This window comes from Macrotis lagotis, chromosome 5 (assembly GCF_037893015.1).
Source record: "Macrotis lagotis isolate mMagLag1 chromosome 5, bilby.v1.9.chrom.fasta, whole genome shotgun sequence".
Taxonomy (NCBI): domain Eukaryota; kingdom Metazoa; phylum Chordata; class Mammalia; order Peramelemorphia; family Peramelidae; genus Macrotis; species Macrotis lagotis.
In genome coordinates this window covers 218,298,945-218,317,869 of record NC_133662.1, presented here as the reverse complement: position 1 = coordinate 218,317,869, position 18,925 = coordinate 218,298,945, and the positions used below count along the sequence as shown (strand labels likewise).

The 18,925-nt window shown below is 41.9% G+C and overlaps 1 protein-coding gene across 1 annotated transcript in view; it reads right to left on the bottom strand.

Moving 5' to 3' along the window:
- Positions 1-7,003: 7,003 nt before the first annotated feature.
- Positions 7,004-18,925, bottom strand: part of DCLRE1B (DNA cross-link repair 1B) — a 23,658-nt gene continuing 11,736 nt past the window's right edge. The window contains exon 4 of the mRNA XM_074188477.1: positions 7,004-13,946. Within this exon, the coding sequence (XP_074044578.1) occupies positions 12,892-13,946 (1,055 nt within the window). The 3' untranslated portion in view covers positions 7,004-12,891. The remainder of the gene's footprint in view (positions 13,947-18,925) is intronic.

The window sequence follows — 18,925 nt, the reverse complement described above, 5'->3', positions numbered from 1 at the left end:
CCCACTGAACCTAGGGAGGGGAGTGAAGAGAGAAAGAGAGACTGAGGAGCTCTGCCCCTGGAACAGGACTCTGGAGCTCTGAACACACTGAGATCCTGATCGAAGTCTAGCCCCCCCCCATAGAACATCAGGGCCCCCCCCACCTCAGCCCCGTGGCGGGGGGTGGGGGGTGGCGGTATATATGGTCATTCACAGACCAGGAGGGAGGACAGAGCCTCACACACTGAGATTCTTGTGGGAGTGTCCCAAAAGTTTAGGAAACACCCCCAAAACAGGCTAAGGCTTAGAAAATGAGCAAGCAGAGAAACAAGAGGAACACCATTGAGAAATATTTTGCCTGTGAGCCCAAGAAGGATCAAAACACTCAGTCTGAAGATGAGGAAGCACAAGCTCCTGCATCTAAAGACTCCAAGAAAAACAGAAATTGGGCTCAGGCTATGACAGAACTCAAAAAAGACTTTGAAAATCAAATGAGGGAGTTGGAAGAAAAACTGGGAAAAGAAAGGAGAGAGATGCAGGAAAAACATGAAAATGAAGTCAGCAGCTTAGTCAAGGAAATCCAAAAATATGCTGAAGAAAATAGCATGCTAAAAACCAGCTTAGGTCAAATGGATAAAACAGTTCAAAAAGTTTTTGAGGAAAAGAATGCTTTAAAAAGCAGAATGGGGCAGATGGAAAAAGAGATAAGAAAGCTCTCTGAGGAAAACAAATCCTTCTGACAAAGAATAGAACTCAGGGAGATTGATGAATTTACTAAAAATCAGGACTCAATACTTCAAAACCAAAAGAATGAAAAATTAGAAGAAAATGTGAAACATCTCATTGAAAAAACAAGTGATATGGAAAACAGATTTAGGAAAGATAATTTAAAAATTATTGGAATACCTGATCATGATCAGGAAAAGAGCCTTGACATCATTTTCAAAGAATTACTACAGGACAATTGCTCTGATATCCTAGAAGCAGAGGGCAAAATAGAAATGGAGAGAATCCACATATCCCCTGAGAAAGAGTTCCCAAAAAACCAACCCCCAGGAATATTATAGCCAAGTTCCAGAACTCCCAAGTCAAAGAGAAAATATAACAAGCATCCAGAAGGACACAATTCAAATACTGTGGAGATGCAGTCAGGATCACAAAGAACTTAGCAGCAACTACATTAAAAGCTCGTAGGGCTTGGAATATAATATACCTGAAGGCAAAAGAGCTTAGAATGCAACCAAGAATCAACTACCCAGCAAAACTGAATGTCCTCTTCCAGGGAAAAAGACAGACTTTCAATGTACCAGGGGAATTTCAAATGTTCCTGTTTGAATGGCCAGAGCTGAACAGAAGGTTTGATCTTCAGATACAGGACTCAGGTGAAGCATGGAGATTGGAGGAGAAGGGGAAAATATGATGGACTTGATGATGAACTGCATGTATTCCTGAATAGAAAAATGACACTGATAATACTCATTTGAACCTTCTCAATTAACAGAGCAGGTAGAAGGAGCTTTTATAGATGAAGCACAGGAGAAAGCTGATGGTGTAAAAATGGAGTCAATAGAAAAAAAGGGAAATGTAATGGAAGAAAGAAAAAAGGAGAGGGGGAATAGACCAAGATATTTCATATAATAAGATTTTTCTTTATTACAATGAGCTATTGCAATGATATGGGGGGGGGGGAAGGCAAGGGGGAATGAGGAAATCTTTGCTGTCATCGGAGGTGGCTAGGAGAGGAAACAGGATATATACTTGATGAGGTATAGGCATCTGGAGTAAGAAGGAGGGGGGGACAGGGGGAAGGAGGGGGAGAATGGTCAGATAGAACACATTTTCTTTTTTACATCTTGCAAGGGGCTGGGATTGGATGGCCTGTCTGGGACCATAGGGCCAGGTGGATGCTGGGCCTAAGGGGTGGTATGGGGGCTCAGGGCCTCTTGGCCCCAGGACCAGGGATCTGTCTGCTTCGCCACTCAGCGACCCTGCAGCAGAGTCAGAGTGAAAGGAGAGAGAAAATATAGTACATGGTAGTGGAGAAATACCAAAGGAGGGAGTTGCGATCAGCAATGGCAATGGTGGAAAAATATGGAAGTAACTTTTGTGATGGACTTATCATAAAGAATGTGATCCACCCACAACAGAGCTGGTGGTGTTGGAACACAGACTGAAGTACATTTTTTATTATTATTATTTTGGGGGGTACAGGAAAATGGGGCTGGGTGGCCTGCTTGGGGCCGCATAGCAGGGTGATTGTTGGGTGTCTGAGGACAGATTCCGACCCGGGTGCTCCTGGCTCAAGGGCCAGTGCTCTGTTCACCACCCAGCCACCCCCACTATTTATTACTATTTTATTTTATTTTAGGTCTTTTTTTTTCTTTTTTTGGTTTATGCAGGGCAGTGGGGTGGGGTGGCTTGCATGTCACACAGCTGGGTGATTGTTGGGTATATGGGGCTGGATATGGGCTTGGGTGCTCCTGGCTCCAGGGCTTGTGCTCCATCCACTGTGCCACCTGGCCATACCTACAATTATTACTATTATTATTTTTTTAATTTTAATTTTTTTTCTCTCCCCTTTATCGCTCAAGTGAGTCTATATTTTTGGGAGGAGGTATTTTGTTTACTTTTTTTTTTTTAGGTTTTTGCAAGGCAATGGGGTTAAGTGGCTTGCCCAAGGCCACACAGCTAGGTAATTATTAAGTGTCTGAGACCAGATTTGAACCCAGGTACTCCTGACTCCAAGGCCAGTGCTTATCCACTAAACCACCTAGCCACCCCCTTTGTTTATTCTTAAACAAGAATATTTTATTAATGTATAAAAAAATCATACAAAATGACAATAAATAAATATTAAATTCTATTAGAAAAAAAAAGAACTGATCACTACAGAAGTTTGTCTGATCCCTGTACAAATGTGTTAGTTGGGTCTTGGTTTTTGACATGATGGACTAGGTTAACTTTGAGGGCCTCTCTATATAACTACCCTAGAACTTGTACCCCAATCCAGAGTGTATCATTTCAATATCAGAATTTGGCTCATGACTTTTTTTTTTTTAGGATTTTGTAAGGCAAATGGGGTTAAGTGGCTTGCCCAAGGCCACACAGCTAGTTAATTATTAAGTGTCTGAGACTGGATTTGAACCCAGGTACTCCCGACTCCAGGGCCGGTGCTTTATCCACTGCACCACCTAGCCACCCTTGGCTCATGACTTTCTAAGAAGTCCTAGATTCCCTTCATAAAGTTCAACCACATATCAGAAACAAGAAAGAATATATTCAATAATCTATTAGGAATACTAAATAATTATTTAAAAAATCAGAATAGACTATACCAAAGTTCCTGGAGAGTTAGAAAAACTCTCCTCCTCTTCCTCAGAAGATATCAAACAACTAATTCCCATATGGTAGGTCCCACTTTTCCTCTCAACATACAATCCATATGACTTACCCCACAAGTAACTTAGGTCTAACATCTTTTTGCATGTTTGTGACTCTTCTGTCCATTCTAGCCAGTGGAAATTTTGGAAGCTTCTGATATTCTCTCCTTTAGGAGGAACTTTCTTCTCTGTTTCTCTTCTTGTTTTTTCCATCTCCCTTCTGTGTCTGTCTTTCTGCACCAGTCAGTCCTTTTTAAAGGAGAATCCACTCAGGTGTGAACTCTCTCAATAAAGGAGCAAACTCAATGATCCTTCTATTTAGATATGCTATAAACTTAATTGACAATTTAATGTAGTACAAAAAAAATTGTTACTTGGAGGAGGATTGATTTTGGATAATGTAATGTTTTCAGAAATTAAAATAAAACTTAATTCATTGTTCAAAAGAAAAGATATGCCATAAACTTAAGTCAGTAATAGACCAATCAACTTCATCAGTGATCAAGGGACATTTAACCTTTTCTATAGAATTCACACCCTATTCAGGAGATGTTTAAGGTAAAGAGTTTATAACTCAGGGGCACCTAGGTGGCTCAGTGGATAGAGCACTGGCCCTGGAGTCAGGAGGTTCAAATCCAGCCTCAGACACTTAGTAATTACCTAACTGTGTGACCTTGGGCAAGTCACTTAACCCCATTGCCTTGCAACCCCCCCAAAAAAAGTGAGCAAGAGTTTATATCTCTGCAAAAAAAAAAAGAGATGATTAGATGTTTAGACTTGAATAGAAATTATAATCTGAACTCATAGGAGTTGATATGATCATTGAGAGAGGGTGTAGGAAGATTAAAGGGTTTAGGTTAGAGCACTGAGGTCCACTCCTAAAGGAGGTAGAGCTTGATTAATGATCCAACAAATGAGACAGAAAAGAAAGTCTTTTGAGGTCCTCAAGTATGATAATATTGCACACATTTTTTTGTTTGTGTTTTTTGTTTTGCTAGGAAATGGTGTTAAGTGATTTGCCCAAGGTCACACAGCTAAGGTAATTATTAAGTGTCTGAGGTCAAATTTGAACTCAGGTCCTCCTGATTCCAGGACCAGTGCTCTATCCACTGAGCCACCTAGCTGCCCCCCATTGCACACATTTTGTTAATCAATTTTGCTGATTTCCTCTTCCACCTTTTTTCCTCTTTTTTTGGTCTTTAAAAATATTATTTGTTATAAGGGATGACTCTTCAGGATGGGGGAGTGACAAAAGAAGGGAGTTATGGTGATGTTAAAAAAAAAGATAGGGGAGGCTAGGTGGTGTAGTGGATAAAGCACTGGCCTTGGAATAAGAAGTACCTGGGTTCAAATCCGGTCTCATGACACAATAATGACCTAGCTGTGTGGCTTTGGGCAAGCCACTTAACCCCGTTTGCCTTGCAAAAATCTAAAAAACAAACAACAACACAAAAAAAAGATGTCCATTAAAAAAAATAGCTGTCCATGTTAAGGGCAACTCTCAAGTCTAAGTTGCAAAACTATTTGGAAATGACTAAGATATCTAAATACTACACCAAATAAAAGATTTTAAAAGGATATGGGACTTAGGCGGGCTTTAGAATATGGCTTTGGCATTCAAGGGGCAGAATGTACCCTCTGGGAATAGGGAACAAAGCAACATCTCCTCAGGCTTTCAAACCCTTTGGACCCTGTATACTAGGTGTCTTGGTGACAAGAGGGACCCAAGCAGAAACCAAATATAGCCTTGTCACAAAGCAGGGCAAGAAATTTAAAACACTACTGAGAGTTATTGTCTTTGGCTGTTGTGCAGAGGTGGGGAAGAACAGGGAAGCCAAGTGACAGAATGGCTTCACTGAGAGTGAAGGTGGGGGGCAGATAGGTGGCACAATGGATAGAGCACCTGCCTTGGAGTCTGGAGGAACTGAGTTAAAATCTGGCCTCAGACACTTAATACTCACTTAGCTGTGTGACCTTGGGTGAGACACTTAACCCTACTGTCATTCAAAAATCAAACAAAAAAAAAGAAAAAGGGGGGAATAAGGAAAAGAGAGGACTCAAATTCTTTCCTGGCCTTGAGGTTGGCAGGGAGGTCCTGCTTTCATGAAATGAACCAGGAGGCCTTTAGGGGCAATCATACCTCATCTTAGGGGAGGAAGATTTGAATTTAAATATGGCCCGACACTTCTAAATTATATATTGTCTGTGGTGTTCAGTCACGTCTTTGTGGCCCCATTTGGGAGTGGTTTGCCATTTCTTCTCCAACTCATTTTACAGATGAGGAAACTGAGGCAAACAAGGTTAAGTGATTTGCTCAGTGTCACAAGCTAGTACATAGCAGAGACTGAATTTGAACTCAGGAAGATGACTCTTTTTGTCTTCAGGCCCAGTACTTTATCCTTTTCAGCACCTAGCAGCCCTGGATAGCTGTGTGACCCCTGAGTTCACTTCACTTCTGCCTCTCCCAATTTTCTCATCTCTCAAATAGCACTTAAATCTCATGTTTATCATGATGATCAAATGAGATAACGTTTGTAAAGAGCTTTGCAAACTTTAAAGAGTTAGATTAGTGCTGTTATTTCTCCTCTTATTTCTCTCTTAATACCTAGGGAGAGGGTACCATCTAGGTACTAGTGTCTGGGAAAAATCTACTCTCTTTTTCATGACCTACCTGCAGAGAAACAGAGGGGTTGTGTCAGAAGGTAGTTTTAGGGATATTTGATCTTTCTCTTTAAGTCTTGCCTTTCCCAGTTTTAGAGGCCCAGGGCATAGGGTAGGAAGACCAGTGTGAAGGTGGATTGTTCTAGGAGGGCAGCTTAGGGGGTTGGGGGGTGAGCGTGGAGCACAAGTTTCAAACCAGAGTGCTCTTTCAGGGCTGAGGGGTCCTCTCCCTACTTACTGTTTACCCTGAGTCATGGCACCAGGAGCCAGTGCTCTGCAAGAGTCAGTGGAAAAAAAAAACAGCTGACCCTAAACAACTATCTATTGATCTTGACTGACTGATATGCAGAATGCCTGGTAAGGAAATGCCATCTTTCATGCAGATTAGTATATGGTTTTTAAAGCTTGGTCTTGAAAGTTGCCTAAAATATAGTTGCCTTCCTATTTAGAGGAAACCTTTTTTTGAGGGTTTTTGGTTGGTTTGTTTGCCTTTTTCCTTTATTTCCTCAGTTTTTCTCATGGTACTTCATACAAAGAAGCCACAGTAAAATGCTTGTTGATTAATTAATTAGCTACTAACTGCTTCATCTCATTTAATCTCATTTTGACCATGTTGATTCTTCCCTCCTGGATACTGTTCTCCCATGACTTCTGTGACATGACCTTTCTCCTGCTGCTCCTATATTGGCTGTTTGTTTTCTTTCTTTTTTTAAGAGTATATAGTTTTTTTGGATGCCTTTTTTTAAACACCTACCACCATTAAACCCTCCCTGTAAAAAAATAAAAGTTTAGCAAAACCAACTCAACTGACCAATCATAACTTCCAGCCTGTGCAGCATTCCCCGTCTATTATCCCCCACATCTCTATTGAGAGGAGGGTTATATACATTTATTTATTCTTGGGAAACAAGATTTTCAGTGCTATTAACCTGAGTTTAGTGGTTTTTCAGTGTTTTTTAAAGTCATTTAATTTTTGAAATCTTATACATTATTTTTTTTTTATTCTGGATCCTTTCATCTGATTTTTTCATATACCACAATTGGTTCAGACACTCCCCAATCAACAAACACCCACTCTTGTTTCCTGTTTGTTGCTACTATAGAAGGCTGTTGTGTTTTGTTATAGATAAGACTTTCTGTCACTATCTTGGTGGTATGTGCCCTAAATTTAGGATCCCTGGGTCAAAGGACACAATTTAATATTCATTTTGTAATATGGATGGACTTTCCTTGGAGAAACCTAGTCCCCTCTCACCAGTCCTTAAAATATATGTAGTTATTTCTTGCCTAGTTCCAGTCCAATGAACCATGTGGAAAGTTTGCCTGTTTCTAGTCATCCATGACTGAATAGCTTAGTGGTTCAGTGGATAAAGCACTAAGCCTGGAGTCTTGAAAACTCAAGTTCATATTACCTCCTCAAACACTTACTAGCAGTGTGACTGGGAAAGTAACTTCCATCTATTTACCTCAGTTTCCTTATGTAATATGAAGATAAAACCACTGATCTCCTAGAGCTGTTGTGAGGATCAAATGAGATAACTGTAAGGACCTTAGCAATGCCCAGGACATACTTGTGTTAGTCCTTCATTCTCAAAGACCGTGACATCAGGGAAGTGAGGCCATGTCAAGCAAGTGAGTTGGATTTGAGTGAGGGGTGTTGTGCTAAATCCCCACCCTCACTTTCCCTCTGGAGTTGTCTGGGTCCAGTGGTCAGAGATGGATCAGGCAGGTGGGGATGGCCCTGGATGTGGTGGGAGACCTTGGCCTTCTTAAGCTAAGGCCTTTGACAAGTCTCAGTTTGACTGAGGCAGTGCCCATTCAGTGATGAGGGTAAATTTTTCCTGGAACTTGATGCTTGTTCCCCCTCTTTTCTCCATGACAAAGCTTTCCAATTGGCTATGGAACACAAAGAACTGATGACTCAGGAACTTTAGCTGTTCTTAGCATACTTCCTCGAGGGCTCCTCCTTCGGCCCATCTCTCTTTGCCTCTTCAATTTGAAGGGGTAGAGCTACTTCAATCTACTTCCCTGAGAGGCAGATGGATGACTTGCAACTCCAGGTCTCTGCCATCCTGTCTTGTCTTTTTAATATTTATTTCCCCAGACAGGTGGATGAGCATCAACCCTGAAGAAGCTATGCCCAGTCAAGGATCTTGGGATTCTGGGACATCCAAAACTGACCATTGCCAGCTGCAGCAGTAATCAAAGCAACAATAGTCAAAGAAGAGCTGGTCACAGAGAACAAGTCACTGGAGAAGGAAAGGCTTTGGGGAGAATGACTTCTCATGATGTGGGCTCTGGATTCCAGAAAGACAGATCCTGGGAACCTCCTCCCTTCCCACTTCCTGGGAATATTCCAGAGTGAGAAAAGGACTTATTGGGCAAGAAGTTGGGAAGTACCTCTTTCTTTTCATATGTGCCTCACCCTTATTGCATTTATTAAAGGATACTCTCTCCAGTAAATTCTTGTGTATTCATCAAAAATCTTTTTTTTTTTGCTTTTTGTACATTTTGTTCCACCTTAGTAAAAACCTTTTCTAAAAACTTGTCTGTGCTAGGTAAATTGATCATAAGGATCAAGATAGTTAGAGGCAGTGAAGGCCAATACTATAAGCCTAGCCCTCAGGCTTTGTACTTAAACATTTGAAGAATATGTTAGCAACCACCCCTCTCTAACCCCAAACCAAGACTGCAAGAACAGGTTTGGGGAGTACTATCAGGGGGTGTTATACTTTCATTCCTCATTTCTCTCCAGGCTGCAGGGCAACATCTAACATGCCCCAGAAACCTCTTTATCCTGGAATTCACACATCAGTAGGACCCTCTGTTCCTGCCATCTCCCTTCTGCTTAAGGGAGCCCAGATCAGTCATGTCTCCTCTGTCTCCAAGCTGTTTTCCAGACTTTCAATACTATATCCCCTCTCCCCATTGAGAGAACTCAAGGGGAACAAAACCTTGAATCAAATGCAGATGTTTCCTGCCTTAGTTCAGTCCCCTCCCCTTTCAGCATTATATTTGCATTTAACAGTTCCCATTTGTGGTGCATTTATTTACTAAATTTGTTTAACCATTCCCCAATCAAGAAGCATCTCGAGTGACTCTTCTTTTTTAGATTGGTTAGACAAATTCACAGGTCCACATGAATCTATTAAGTGGGTCCATCTCCAAATTGACTATTTCTTTAATCATCTTTGCCTCTTAGTTGGCTGCAGTGAAACCATGGTGTTCTTTTTTCTTTCCTGTTAGTGATTTATAAACATTTTTTCATGTTTCTTGGTCACTTAGCAAGTCTCACCTCTTCCATGAAATTACGCCTGCTTTCCCCTCAGGTCTCAAAAAAGAAATTTGCTTTGCACATGATGCATCATGTACTACTGAATATAAAGATGTTGCTGTTGTATTCTGAGTCTTTACATAGTGAAGGAGCTAATAGAGAACTGTGACTGAAGTCAGCAAGACCCAAGTTCAAATTGTTTCTGATGCTTACTCCCCAGACATGTCACTTAACCTCTTCTCAGTTCTTTACCTGTAAAATGGTACCTACCTCAGTTACTGGGTTATGCAAGGTACTTTGTAAATCTTGATGCTTAATATAAATGTTAGCTATTGTTACACCTAGCAGGTACTTAGCAAACTGATTTATCAAATCTAATTTTGTATCATAAAGTATTTTCAATTATCTCAAGAAGTTAAAGTCTAATGACATAAAACATATAAAACTGTCTTTGAATTTGATTTTAACATTTTGATACACTTCAGCATAATTGGTTTCCTTTGTAATCTTATGTATTTATGTATACATTCAAGAACACTTTTCTAGAAAAAGTCCATCTATAGGATTCAACAGACTCCCAAAAGAGTGGGTTAAGGTTAAGAATCCTGCCTAGACCTAAAAAGACTTTCATGAACTGAAGCTGAGTGAAGTGAGAATGATTAAACAGCAATATTGTGTGATGATGAACTATGATGGATTTAGCTACTCGTGAGCAGTTCAGCAATCAAGAACAATCTTGAGACCTGCTATGGACAATGTCATCCACATCCAGAGGAAAAAATATGGAGTCTAATTACAAAGCAAAGCACACTATTTTCAGTTTTTAAAGCTTATTTTTTTCTCTTGTTTTTTCTTCCCTTTTGTTCTGATTCTTTCACAACATGACTAATATGGAAATATGTGTAACATGATTATACATGTATAAGCTATCATATTGCTTGTCATGGGGAGAGGGGAAAGAAGGGAGGTAGAAAAATGTCGAACTCAAAAGTTTACCAAAAAAGCTGGACACTATGTATGTAATTGAAAAAATAAAAATAACAATCAGAATGTTTTAGGCTTTTTTGTTTGTTTTGCATAAGGCAATGGCGTTAAGTGGCTTACCCAAGGTTATACAGCTAGGCAACAGAAATTTTTTTTTAAAGAATCCTGGAAAGAGGTATACGTGATAAAGAACTTTGGGAAGAATAAAGAAGCATCTGTGGAAGTGACTCTGGTGGGGGAAGAGTATGGAGGTACTCTGAAACTGAAGTAAGTCTGAAGCCTTAGGTGGGACTTGATTAATGTTTTTTTTTGAATGGCTATACTGCAGAAAGGTCGATTAGTTCTGTATGGCTCCAAGAATCAAGAGCAATGGTTCATAGTTGAAAAAAAGAAAAGAAAATTTAGACATGAGATCAGGATAAACTTGATAACCATTAAAGTTACCCAAGGGTGGAATGTCTGTCTCCACAGGTGATAGGTACTCACTCTGTGGAAATTCTCCAACCCAGACTGGAAATGACAAGCTGCCAAGAGTGGTATGGTGGGGAATTTTTTTCAGGGGAGGTACTGTGATTCTGGAGTCTGAAGCTTTTTTGTCCCATCATTGAAAAAGAACAATGAAAAATCTCCTAAATCATCATTCTTATTCTTTCTTCCTATCTGGTATGACATCACATGAATCAACATGACACTGGTACTTGTATCAACTGGTACATTTTAAGTGAAATCTGAATAATCAATACAGAGGCAAAAGCAAAAAAATAAAAAATTAAAGTGAACCCAAATGCTGAATAGCTGTATGCTTCTTTTCAGAGAAGAAGGAAACAAATGGTCCAAAATTTTGTATACCTGTCAGATCCAGTGTTAGTGCCTTTTATTTTATTTTTTTCCTTTGTAGCAAAGGAGCATGTGAGCTGGGAGAATACCTAAAAATGATTGTGAGGCAATCATAAAATGTACCAGCAAAATTTGTATGTGTTTTCAAATTATCAAATACTTAAAAAAACAAAACTCAACCACAACCCTGCAGTGCCAGGAGATAAGTCTCCTTTCCCGAGTCCTATATAGAAGGTACATCCTTATCATCCCAGCCACCTTGAATTCCACCAGTGCAACAGCAACTTAGGGTGCCTTGAGAATCAGACAAGATGTGGCCACATGGGCCTTCAATAAATATTTGTTTCATTTAGGAGAACATTCCACCCATCCCTCTGAGGTTTATACAATTAGCTGTCTTTATATACATTTGCACTTACTGCCATTTAGTTATTTTCCATGTCTAATCTTCACAATTAGACTGGGAACTTCAAGAGTAAGGACCACAGTATCAAAAGGCTCTAGGCACTGAAGAAGTATAATATTATAAATATGAGGTATAACTATCATGAATTCTAAGCTCATTACATATTCCTCTAGGAAAGAGTGACAAAGTTTCTTCTGTGCTGTATGGAGCAGGCGCTACAACTCCTCCAGGAGCCCCCCCCATGTACTGAGATTGCCCAGCTCTGTACCTTGGCAACAGCACTACCCCGCCCTGTTAGGTTTATTCTGCCCAGCAAGTTGGTTGGTCTGGCATTCAGTCAAGGTGTGAGCAGAAGTCTGGGGCAGTACTGCACACCCCACTCACATCCCGCCAGCTGGCTCCATGGTTTCTTCCTTGGAAACTAAAACAAACAGGCTGTGTGCCTGGCCTCCTTGCTCAACCCAAGAGGTTGGGGGGGGGGGGCAGCAAACATCCCAGCTATGCAAACTAGAGGAACATCTGGCAGGACATTTGGTCTCTTGCAACATGTCCCTGCCAAATGGCCAGGGGCTTCAGCAGAACTGGGCAGCCCTCAAAGGGAGGCACATTTCTACACCACACCCCCAATCCCAATGGCTAGCTGAGTGCAAGTATTAATGATGGTAGGGGACTATAACCTTACAGCTGGCTGAGTTCCAGGAGATGGGTTAGCACTATGCCTGATCAAATCATCAAATCGCATGAGAAGGAGGAAGGGGTGGAATTCCCATCAAGTTGGTTCCTGGACTCTCCCCATTTCCTGTTCCTTCCCAGAGGCCCCAAGATGGAAAGTTGACTGAAGTCACAGTATGTAAGTGACTGTCAGGGTGGGCCCTGGTACCACACCTCCCACCCCACCCAATCATGCTAGATCTCTTTGGAGCTGACACTGATGCTCATGGCCCAAAAGCAAAATGAGGGCAATGGGGGAAGGGGGGGAGAGGAGCCCTGGGCATCTCTTGACTGAGACCCATCCTGAGCCAGGCTGCTGCTTTAACTCTTTTGGTGCTGGAAAAAAATGTTTTCCATTGGTACCAGGCCTGAATATTTTGTGACAAATTTGGGCCAAAATATGAATTTTACAAGGGATCAATTATAGTTGCAGTTTATGTTAGTTTCTCCCTATAAATGAACCTAAAACACTATATAACAAATAAAACTTGCAGAAAACATGTATTTTTCAATAGAACATGCTCCCATACTAATAGACCCACAGCAGCCTGGGTCAGTAGAGCAGGGAGATGGGGGAATCAGGTCTTGTCATTGCCTTGGCCACCAGAGGCTTCACTATGGGATACCAGAGACCAAAGTAAACAAAAAGTATCTGTTTCTCATTTGGAGAAAAACTCCAAATGAGTCCCCCCACCCATACTCCTCAGATAGTTTTCTACATGGTAGTCAAAGTCCCTGGAGGAATACCCCATTTGGAGGAAGCTCAGGGGTGTTAGGAGGTATTCTAGTGCCATAATCCAGGGCTCGGCTGTGGGCACCCTCAAGGCTTTGCTGGGGCTGGTTTGGGGCCCACTATCTTCTCTCCAACAAACACGTTGAGGTCCCCAGCTTCTCTTCCCCCCCAGGTCTCCGGCAGGCCTCCGGTCCCCTTCCCAGTCAGCCTGCACAGTCTGCCCGGCCTCGTCTGATGAGAAGGGCTGTGGCCAGTCCCTTTCATCCTCACTGTTTTCTAAATGCCCAGGCAGCTGTTCCTCAGCCCATGTCACAGGGAGGCTGGGCTGCTTCTGACTATCTCTACACTGGGGGAAAAGGTTTAATTCTGGATCCAGAGACCTCTTAGGTCTCTTGTGGTTTCTCAAAGTTTGAGGTGGGTCTGATTCTCTCTCAGGTGACTCAAAGACAATCCCCTGGGTCTTTGGCCTCTTGGGTCCTCTCTCTAGGAGCAAGGCCTGGCCCCATCCTTTTGGGTGGTTCCAAGAAGTCCCCATGTATTGCTGCACAGACAGAGGCACCTGGGGCTCGAGGAGTAGCTGGGGACTCAGACAGTCCTGAAAATAATCCTGATAAGGTCCTCCCTGGACAATGGGCACTACCCGGCAGGGCTTCAAGGCAGCCACAAAGTCACACAACTCGGAGAAGGAGGAGTGATCAGAATAAGGAACCACATGAATAGCAGGGTGGGAGATGCAGATTCTCCGGCTGGTGGGTAGGATGGCAATCGTCGGGTGAATGCGATTCCACCGCAGCATGGCACCCCAGCAAACCTCAGCACGCTTCACAGCATGGATGCGGCCAGCTCCCTCCTCAACAGTGAACACGTCTGCGAGCTCCATCAGCTGGACTACCTCCAACTGCTGAGGACTCAGCACGACCCAGGTCTGGAACTCCAGACCCAGCTGCTCCAGGAGGGACTCTTTGCCCAAGTTATAGAGACCTGAAATGAAGATAAAATGGGAGAGAAGGAAGGTTCAGAGGTCACTAAGGTCAAAAAGAAATCCCAAGGGGAGGAACCTGAGCTAGGAGGAGGGGACAGCCAGGTTTCTCTGCTAGAACCATGGAGGTGTTCTCCATCCTGGAGGACTGACAGACTATGTTCTCCCTGGGTTCCTATGTCCTTGTTTACATTTTCTACCCATTTAAAATTCCCTGGTTACTTACATAGGATTGCACTCCTGCGCTCGGCCTTACAAGAGATCAAGGGAAGACAACATTCCCCAGTCTTACAGAACTTACAGTTTGCAGGTGAGATGGCATGTAGACAAGTACAAAGCAAATGACATTGGTCTAAGTACAAATAAAGGTGGAAGGAGTGCAGGAAAAGAGAGAAGGCTCAAGGAAGCATTCATGGAAGAGCTGGAATTTGAGCCAGGCCTTTGAACATTACTGTTAGGATTTCAGCTTGAGGACATTTAGGACTGAGGAAAAGCAATTTCAGGGACAGGAACAGCACAAAAGCACGGTCACTTAGGGGATAATTGAAGGTTTTATGAAAGAGAAAGTCAGCTCGTGGATGGTCTAGGATGAGGACTCTGGACTAAACTGTGCAGACAATTGGAGGGTCCACTGATTTTTGGACAGGGAAGTGATATGTCTGGAGCTACGTTTGAATCCAGCATAGTATCATGAGAGGGCTCACAGGGGCAAGACTTCAGGGAAGAATGCTAATTTAACACCACTAAAATAACCTGGGCAAGAAAAAGGAAGAGTCTAGACTTAAATTTTAATGGTGGAATGGAGAGGAGAATAATAATGTAAAATATTGGTTAATGATGGTTCTTAAATCTAAGTCATGACTCTGGGAGGCTAATCACTCCAACCATGCTGAATATCACTTAAAATGTGTAGGATATTGCTGTCCTATCTTGTGGCATAGTCTTTGGAATATCCTCAATGGTAAAAAATAAAAAATCTTTGTCAGATGAGGGCAGACCTGGTGTTTGCAAAAATAAAAAAGGCAAGCTGAAGAATACATGTGGACCAAAAATACTTCCTTCGGGGACAGCTAGGTGGCACAGTAGATAGAGCACTGGCCCTGGAGTCAGGAGTACCTGAGTTCAAATCCGGCCTCAGATACTTAATAATTACCTAGCTGTGTGGCCTTGGGCAAGCCACTTAACCCCATTGCCTTGCAAAAAGCTAAAAAAAGAAAAATACTTTCTCAAACCTAATGAACTTGTTCATCATAATCTCTCTCAATCCTTCCTTCTTAATAGGCAATTCAGCCCAGATCCCAGTCAGCCAGACTCTGAAACCAGCCCAGAGTCCTTCAATTCCTTAACCTTCCAGAGTTTTTTCTGTCAATGACTGACCCAAAGGAACAGGCCTAATTGGCCATGTTCTCTTTTCTTAGGCATAACAATCATATTAATTGTGTCCACTACAAGTCCACTTTCCATAGCTAACCTCAACTGGACTCTCAGTATTGTTTAGGAAATCTGGATGGGTCAAGAGGATTTATAAAAAACGCTTATTATGCATCTCACACTAAGGACAGAGCTAGGAGTCAAAAAAAAGGACAAAATAACCGTTGCCCTTGAGGATCTCATATTCTAATGTGGGAAACAATTTGAAAATAACTAGTACACTTAGGATACATGTAGATAACAGGTAACCAGTGGAGAAGGTCCTGGCAGCTGGGAGACCAGAAAATGCCTTGGGCAGGAGGCAGGGTTTAAGCAGAGTCAGAGGCAAGGAGGACAAGTCTTCCAGATACATAGAGAGCAGGGCAAAGCATGGAGCCAGAAAACCGAGTGTCCAGTTGGAGAGTGAGGCTGGAGAAAAGAATATGTGGTCAAGAGTCAGAAGACTGAGAAGGGAGAAAAGGGGGCAGAAAGGAAAGTCCTGAAATGGTCAGACCTGTGTGGAGGTGAAGGCTGGATGGATTGGAGTGAAGCAGGGAGGCCAATTAGGAGGCTGTTTCACTAATCCAAATGAGAAGTGATGAGGGCCTCTCAAGGGTGTTGGTTTTGTGAGTGGAAAAAAGGAGACATATGAGAGATATTACAGACTTAAAAAGGACAAGGATTTGCAAAGCAACAGGTTGGATTTGTAGGGAGCTGAAGAGGACACAGAGATTGTAGGCCTAGGTGACTGGAAGGAGGAGATTCCTTTGAAAATAAGTGAGAAGATTGGAGTAAGGCTTGGGGCAAAGGGAATGTTTTATTCTGGACATGCTGAATCTGAGTTGGCTAAAGGACATCCATTTTGAGATATCCAAAGAGCAGTTGGTGATATGAGCCTAGTGCATAGGAGAGAGGTTAGAACTAGTTATATAGACCTTGGAATCATCTATATAGTAAGAACAATTGAAGTCATGGAAGCTAATGAAATTACCAGGTTCAGTAGGATAGAGGCAAAAAAGAAGAGGGCTGAAGACATACGCTCGGTGGGATTGGTAGGTATAATCTAAACAATAAAAGTAATAGTTAGCATTTATACAGAGCTTTAAGGTTTATAAAGCATTGAACAAATGTGTCTCATTTGTTCTTTTCAATAACCTTGTAAGGTAAATGCTATTATTATCTTCATTTTGTAGATGAGGAAATTGGGGCTGAGAGAGGTTAAGAGACTAGTTCAGGTCGATATCTGAGGGTATCTGAGGCTGGATTTAAACCTACAACTTCCTAATTACAAGTCCTGCAGTCTTATCTACTTTGTCTTACTGCATGGACGAAGATCCAGCAGAGGAAACTTAAATGGTTGAAACTGATGTTGAGCGAGATGTCCAGAACCAGAAGATCACTGCACACCCTAACAGCAACACGGGGGAGATGATCAACCTTAATGGACTTGCTCAACCAGCAATGCAATATTGTGAAAACTGGAGTTTAAAAAAAGACCAGAGTCTATTACCTTCAATTAAAAAAAAAGTGTCTTATGTACAACATAATTTTGCTATCTCTAATACTTAATTTTCTTCTCAAGGATATGATTTCTCTCTCAACACATTCAATTTTAATCAATGTATAAATGTATAGCATGGAAACAATGTAAAGATTATCAGATTGCCTTCTTTGGGGGAATGAGGGAGAGAAGGGAGGGTAGGGGAAAAATTGTAAAATTTAATGACAGGTAGAAACTACTACTGTATATAACTGGGTTTTTTTTTAGTTTTTTTTGCAAGGCAATGAGGTTAAGTGACTTGCCCAAGGTCACACAGCTAGGTAGTTATTAAGTGTCTGAGGCTGGATTTGAACTCAGGTCCTCCTGACTCCAGGGCCAGTGCTCTATCCACTGCACCACCTAGCTGCCCCTACTGTATATAATTGGAAAACTAATAAAATATTAAAAAACAAAACAAAAAAAGAGAAAGAAACTTAAAGGAGAGGTCAGACAGATTGGAAGAGAACCAGGAGAGTGGGGTCATGAAAACTCAGAGAGGAAAGAGTATCAAGGGGAAAGAGGAGAATGCAGTCAAATGCTGAAGAGTAGTCAAGAAGTGTGAGAGACTGGTAACCCAAGAGCAAGCAGCTTCATTTGAATAAGGTCAGAAGCAAGATGGCATGGGGTTTAGAACTGAGAGCCAGGGAAAGAAGTAGAGGATAATAACTAGCAGGAATGGCAGGTCTAAGCAAGGAATTTTTAAGGATGGGAGGATATGGACACATTTGTAGACAACTGGGAAGGAGCCTGTACTTAAGGAGAGATTGCAAATAAGAAAGGGGAGAGGGAGAAAGGGGACAGACAGTCTGCTGGAGAGGCAAGGGGATCAAAGTGTTGGTAGAGGAGTTGACCTTGGTAAGGAGAGAGACCACCTCTTATCAGGGACCAGAGTGAAAGAAGAGATAAAGGGGGGAAGGTGTCTACAGATGTGAGATAAGAGAGGCAGCTCATGGCAAAATCACTTGCTCTCTGTCTGTCTTTCTCTTTATTCAAGTATAAATCAAGGTCTCCATCTGGTGAGGGTGAAAGAAGCTGGTACCTTGGGACATCCAGAGGAAATGAGGTTTGGAAAAACTTCTGTGGGGAGTGGGTTATCAAACTGGTTAGAGAGGAGTGATTGCCTAGTTAGATGAAGGGCCCAGAAGAGATTAGATAACAAATTTGTAGTGAATCCAGTCATCAGTTACATCATTTCCTCCAGCTCCATTTAGTAACACATAAATAGGAACAAAGGAGGTGGGTGTTGGGAATAGTCCAGCACTGGAGCTTGGTAAGGTAGGACTGATAAAAGGATAAGGGGGACAAGAGATCTGAGAGGAGAGAAAGACAGTATAGAGTTGAGCTGGCTAACCAAGGGGTCAAGATATGGAATAATAACAATTTTGATAATAACAATAACAAGCATTTATATTATTATCAAGATTTACCAAGGATTTATACAAGTTATCCCATTTGATCTTTACAATAACCCTAGGATCTAAATACTGTGTTATTATTCCCATTTTATAGATGAGGAAACCAGGGCTTAAAGAAGTTAAATGCCCTGTCCAGGATCACACAACTAGTAAGCATTTGAACCCAGATCTTTCTAGCTCCAAGTCCTGTACTCTCATCATTATAATACTTTGCTGTCTCTAAGGGAAGGCAGGAGAATGTATCTTGTGTAGGCACAGTGGAAAAGAGTGGAGGGGTGGGAGGGGTGGAAGTTAACAATGAAGACAAAAAAACAAGGGTAGGAGTCCCGAGGCACAGAGAAAAGTGGTGGAATCAAAGTTCATGATAAGATCTCAGGCAAAGGCAGGCCAGGGTCTCTGAATATGGAAGTGGACTACTTGGGTGTGGTGGTAGGATCAAGGGAATGACAACCCTGAGGTGTAGCTGAGTGGGAAGTGATGAAAATGGGAGTAGATTGGGAAACTGGGAAGTTGGGATATCTGAGGGAGTATCACCATGTCAGTCAATAAACAAGTATTAAGGGGGTCATGTGCTAACTACTTTCTGAGGACAAAAATAAGGGTAAAAGGCAGACCC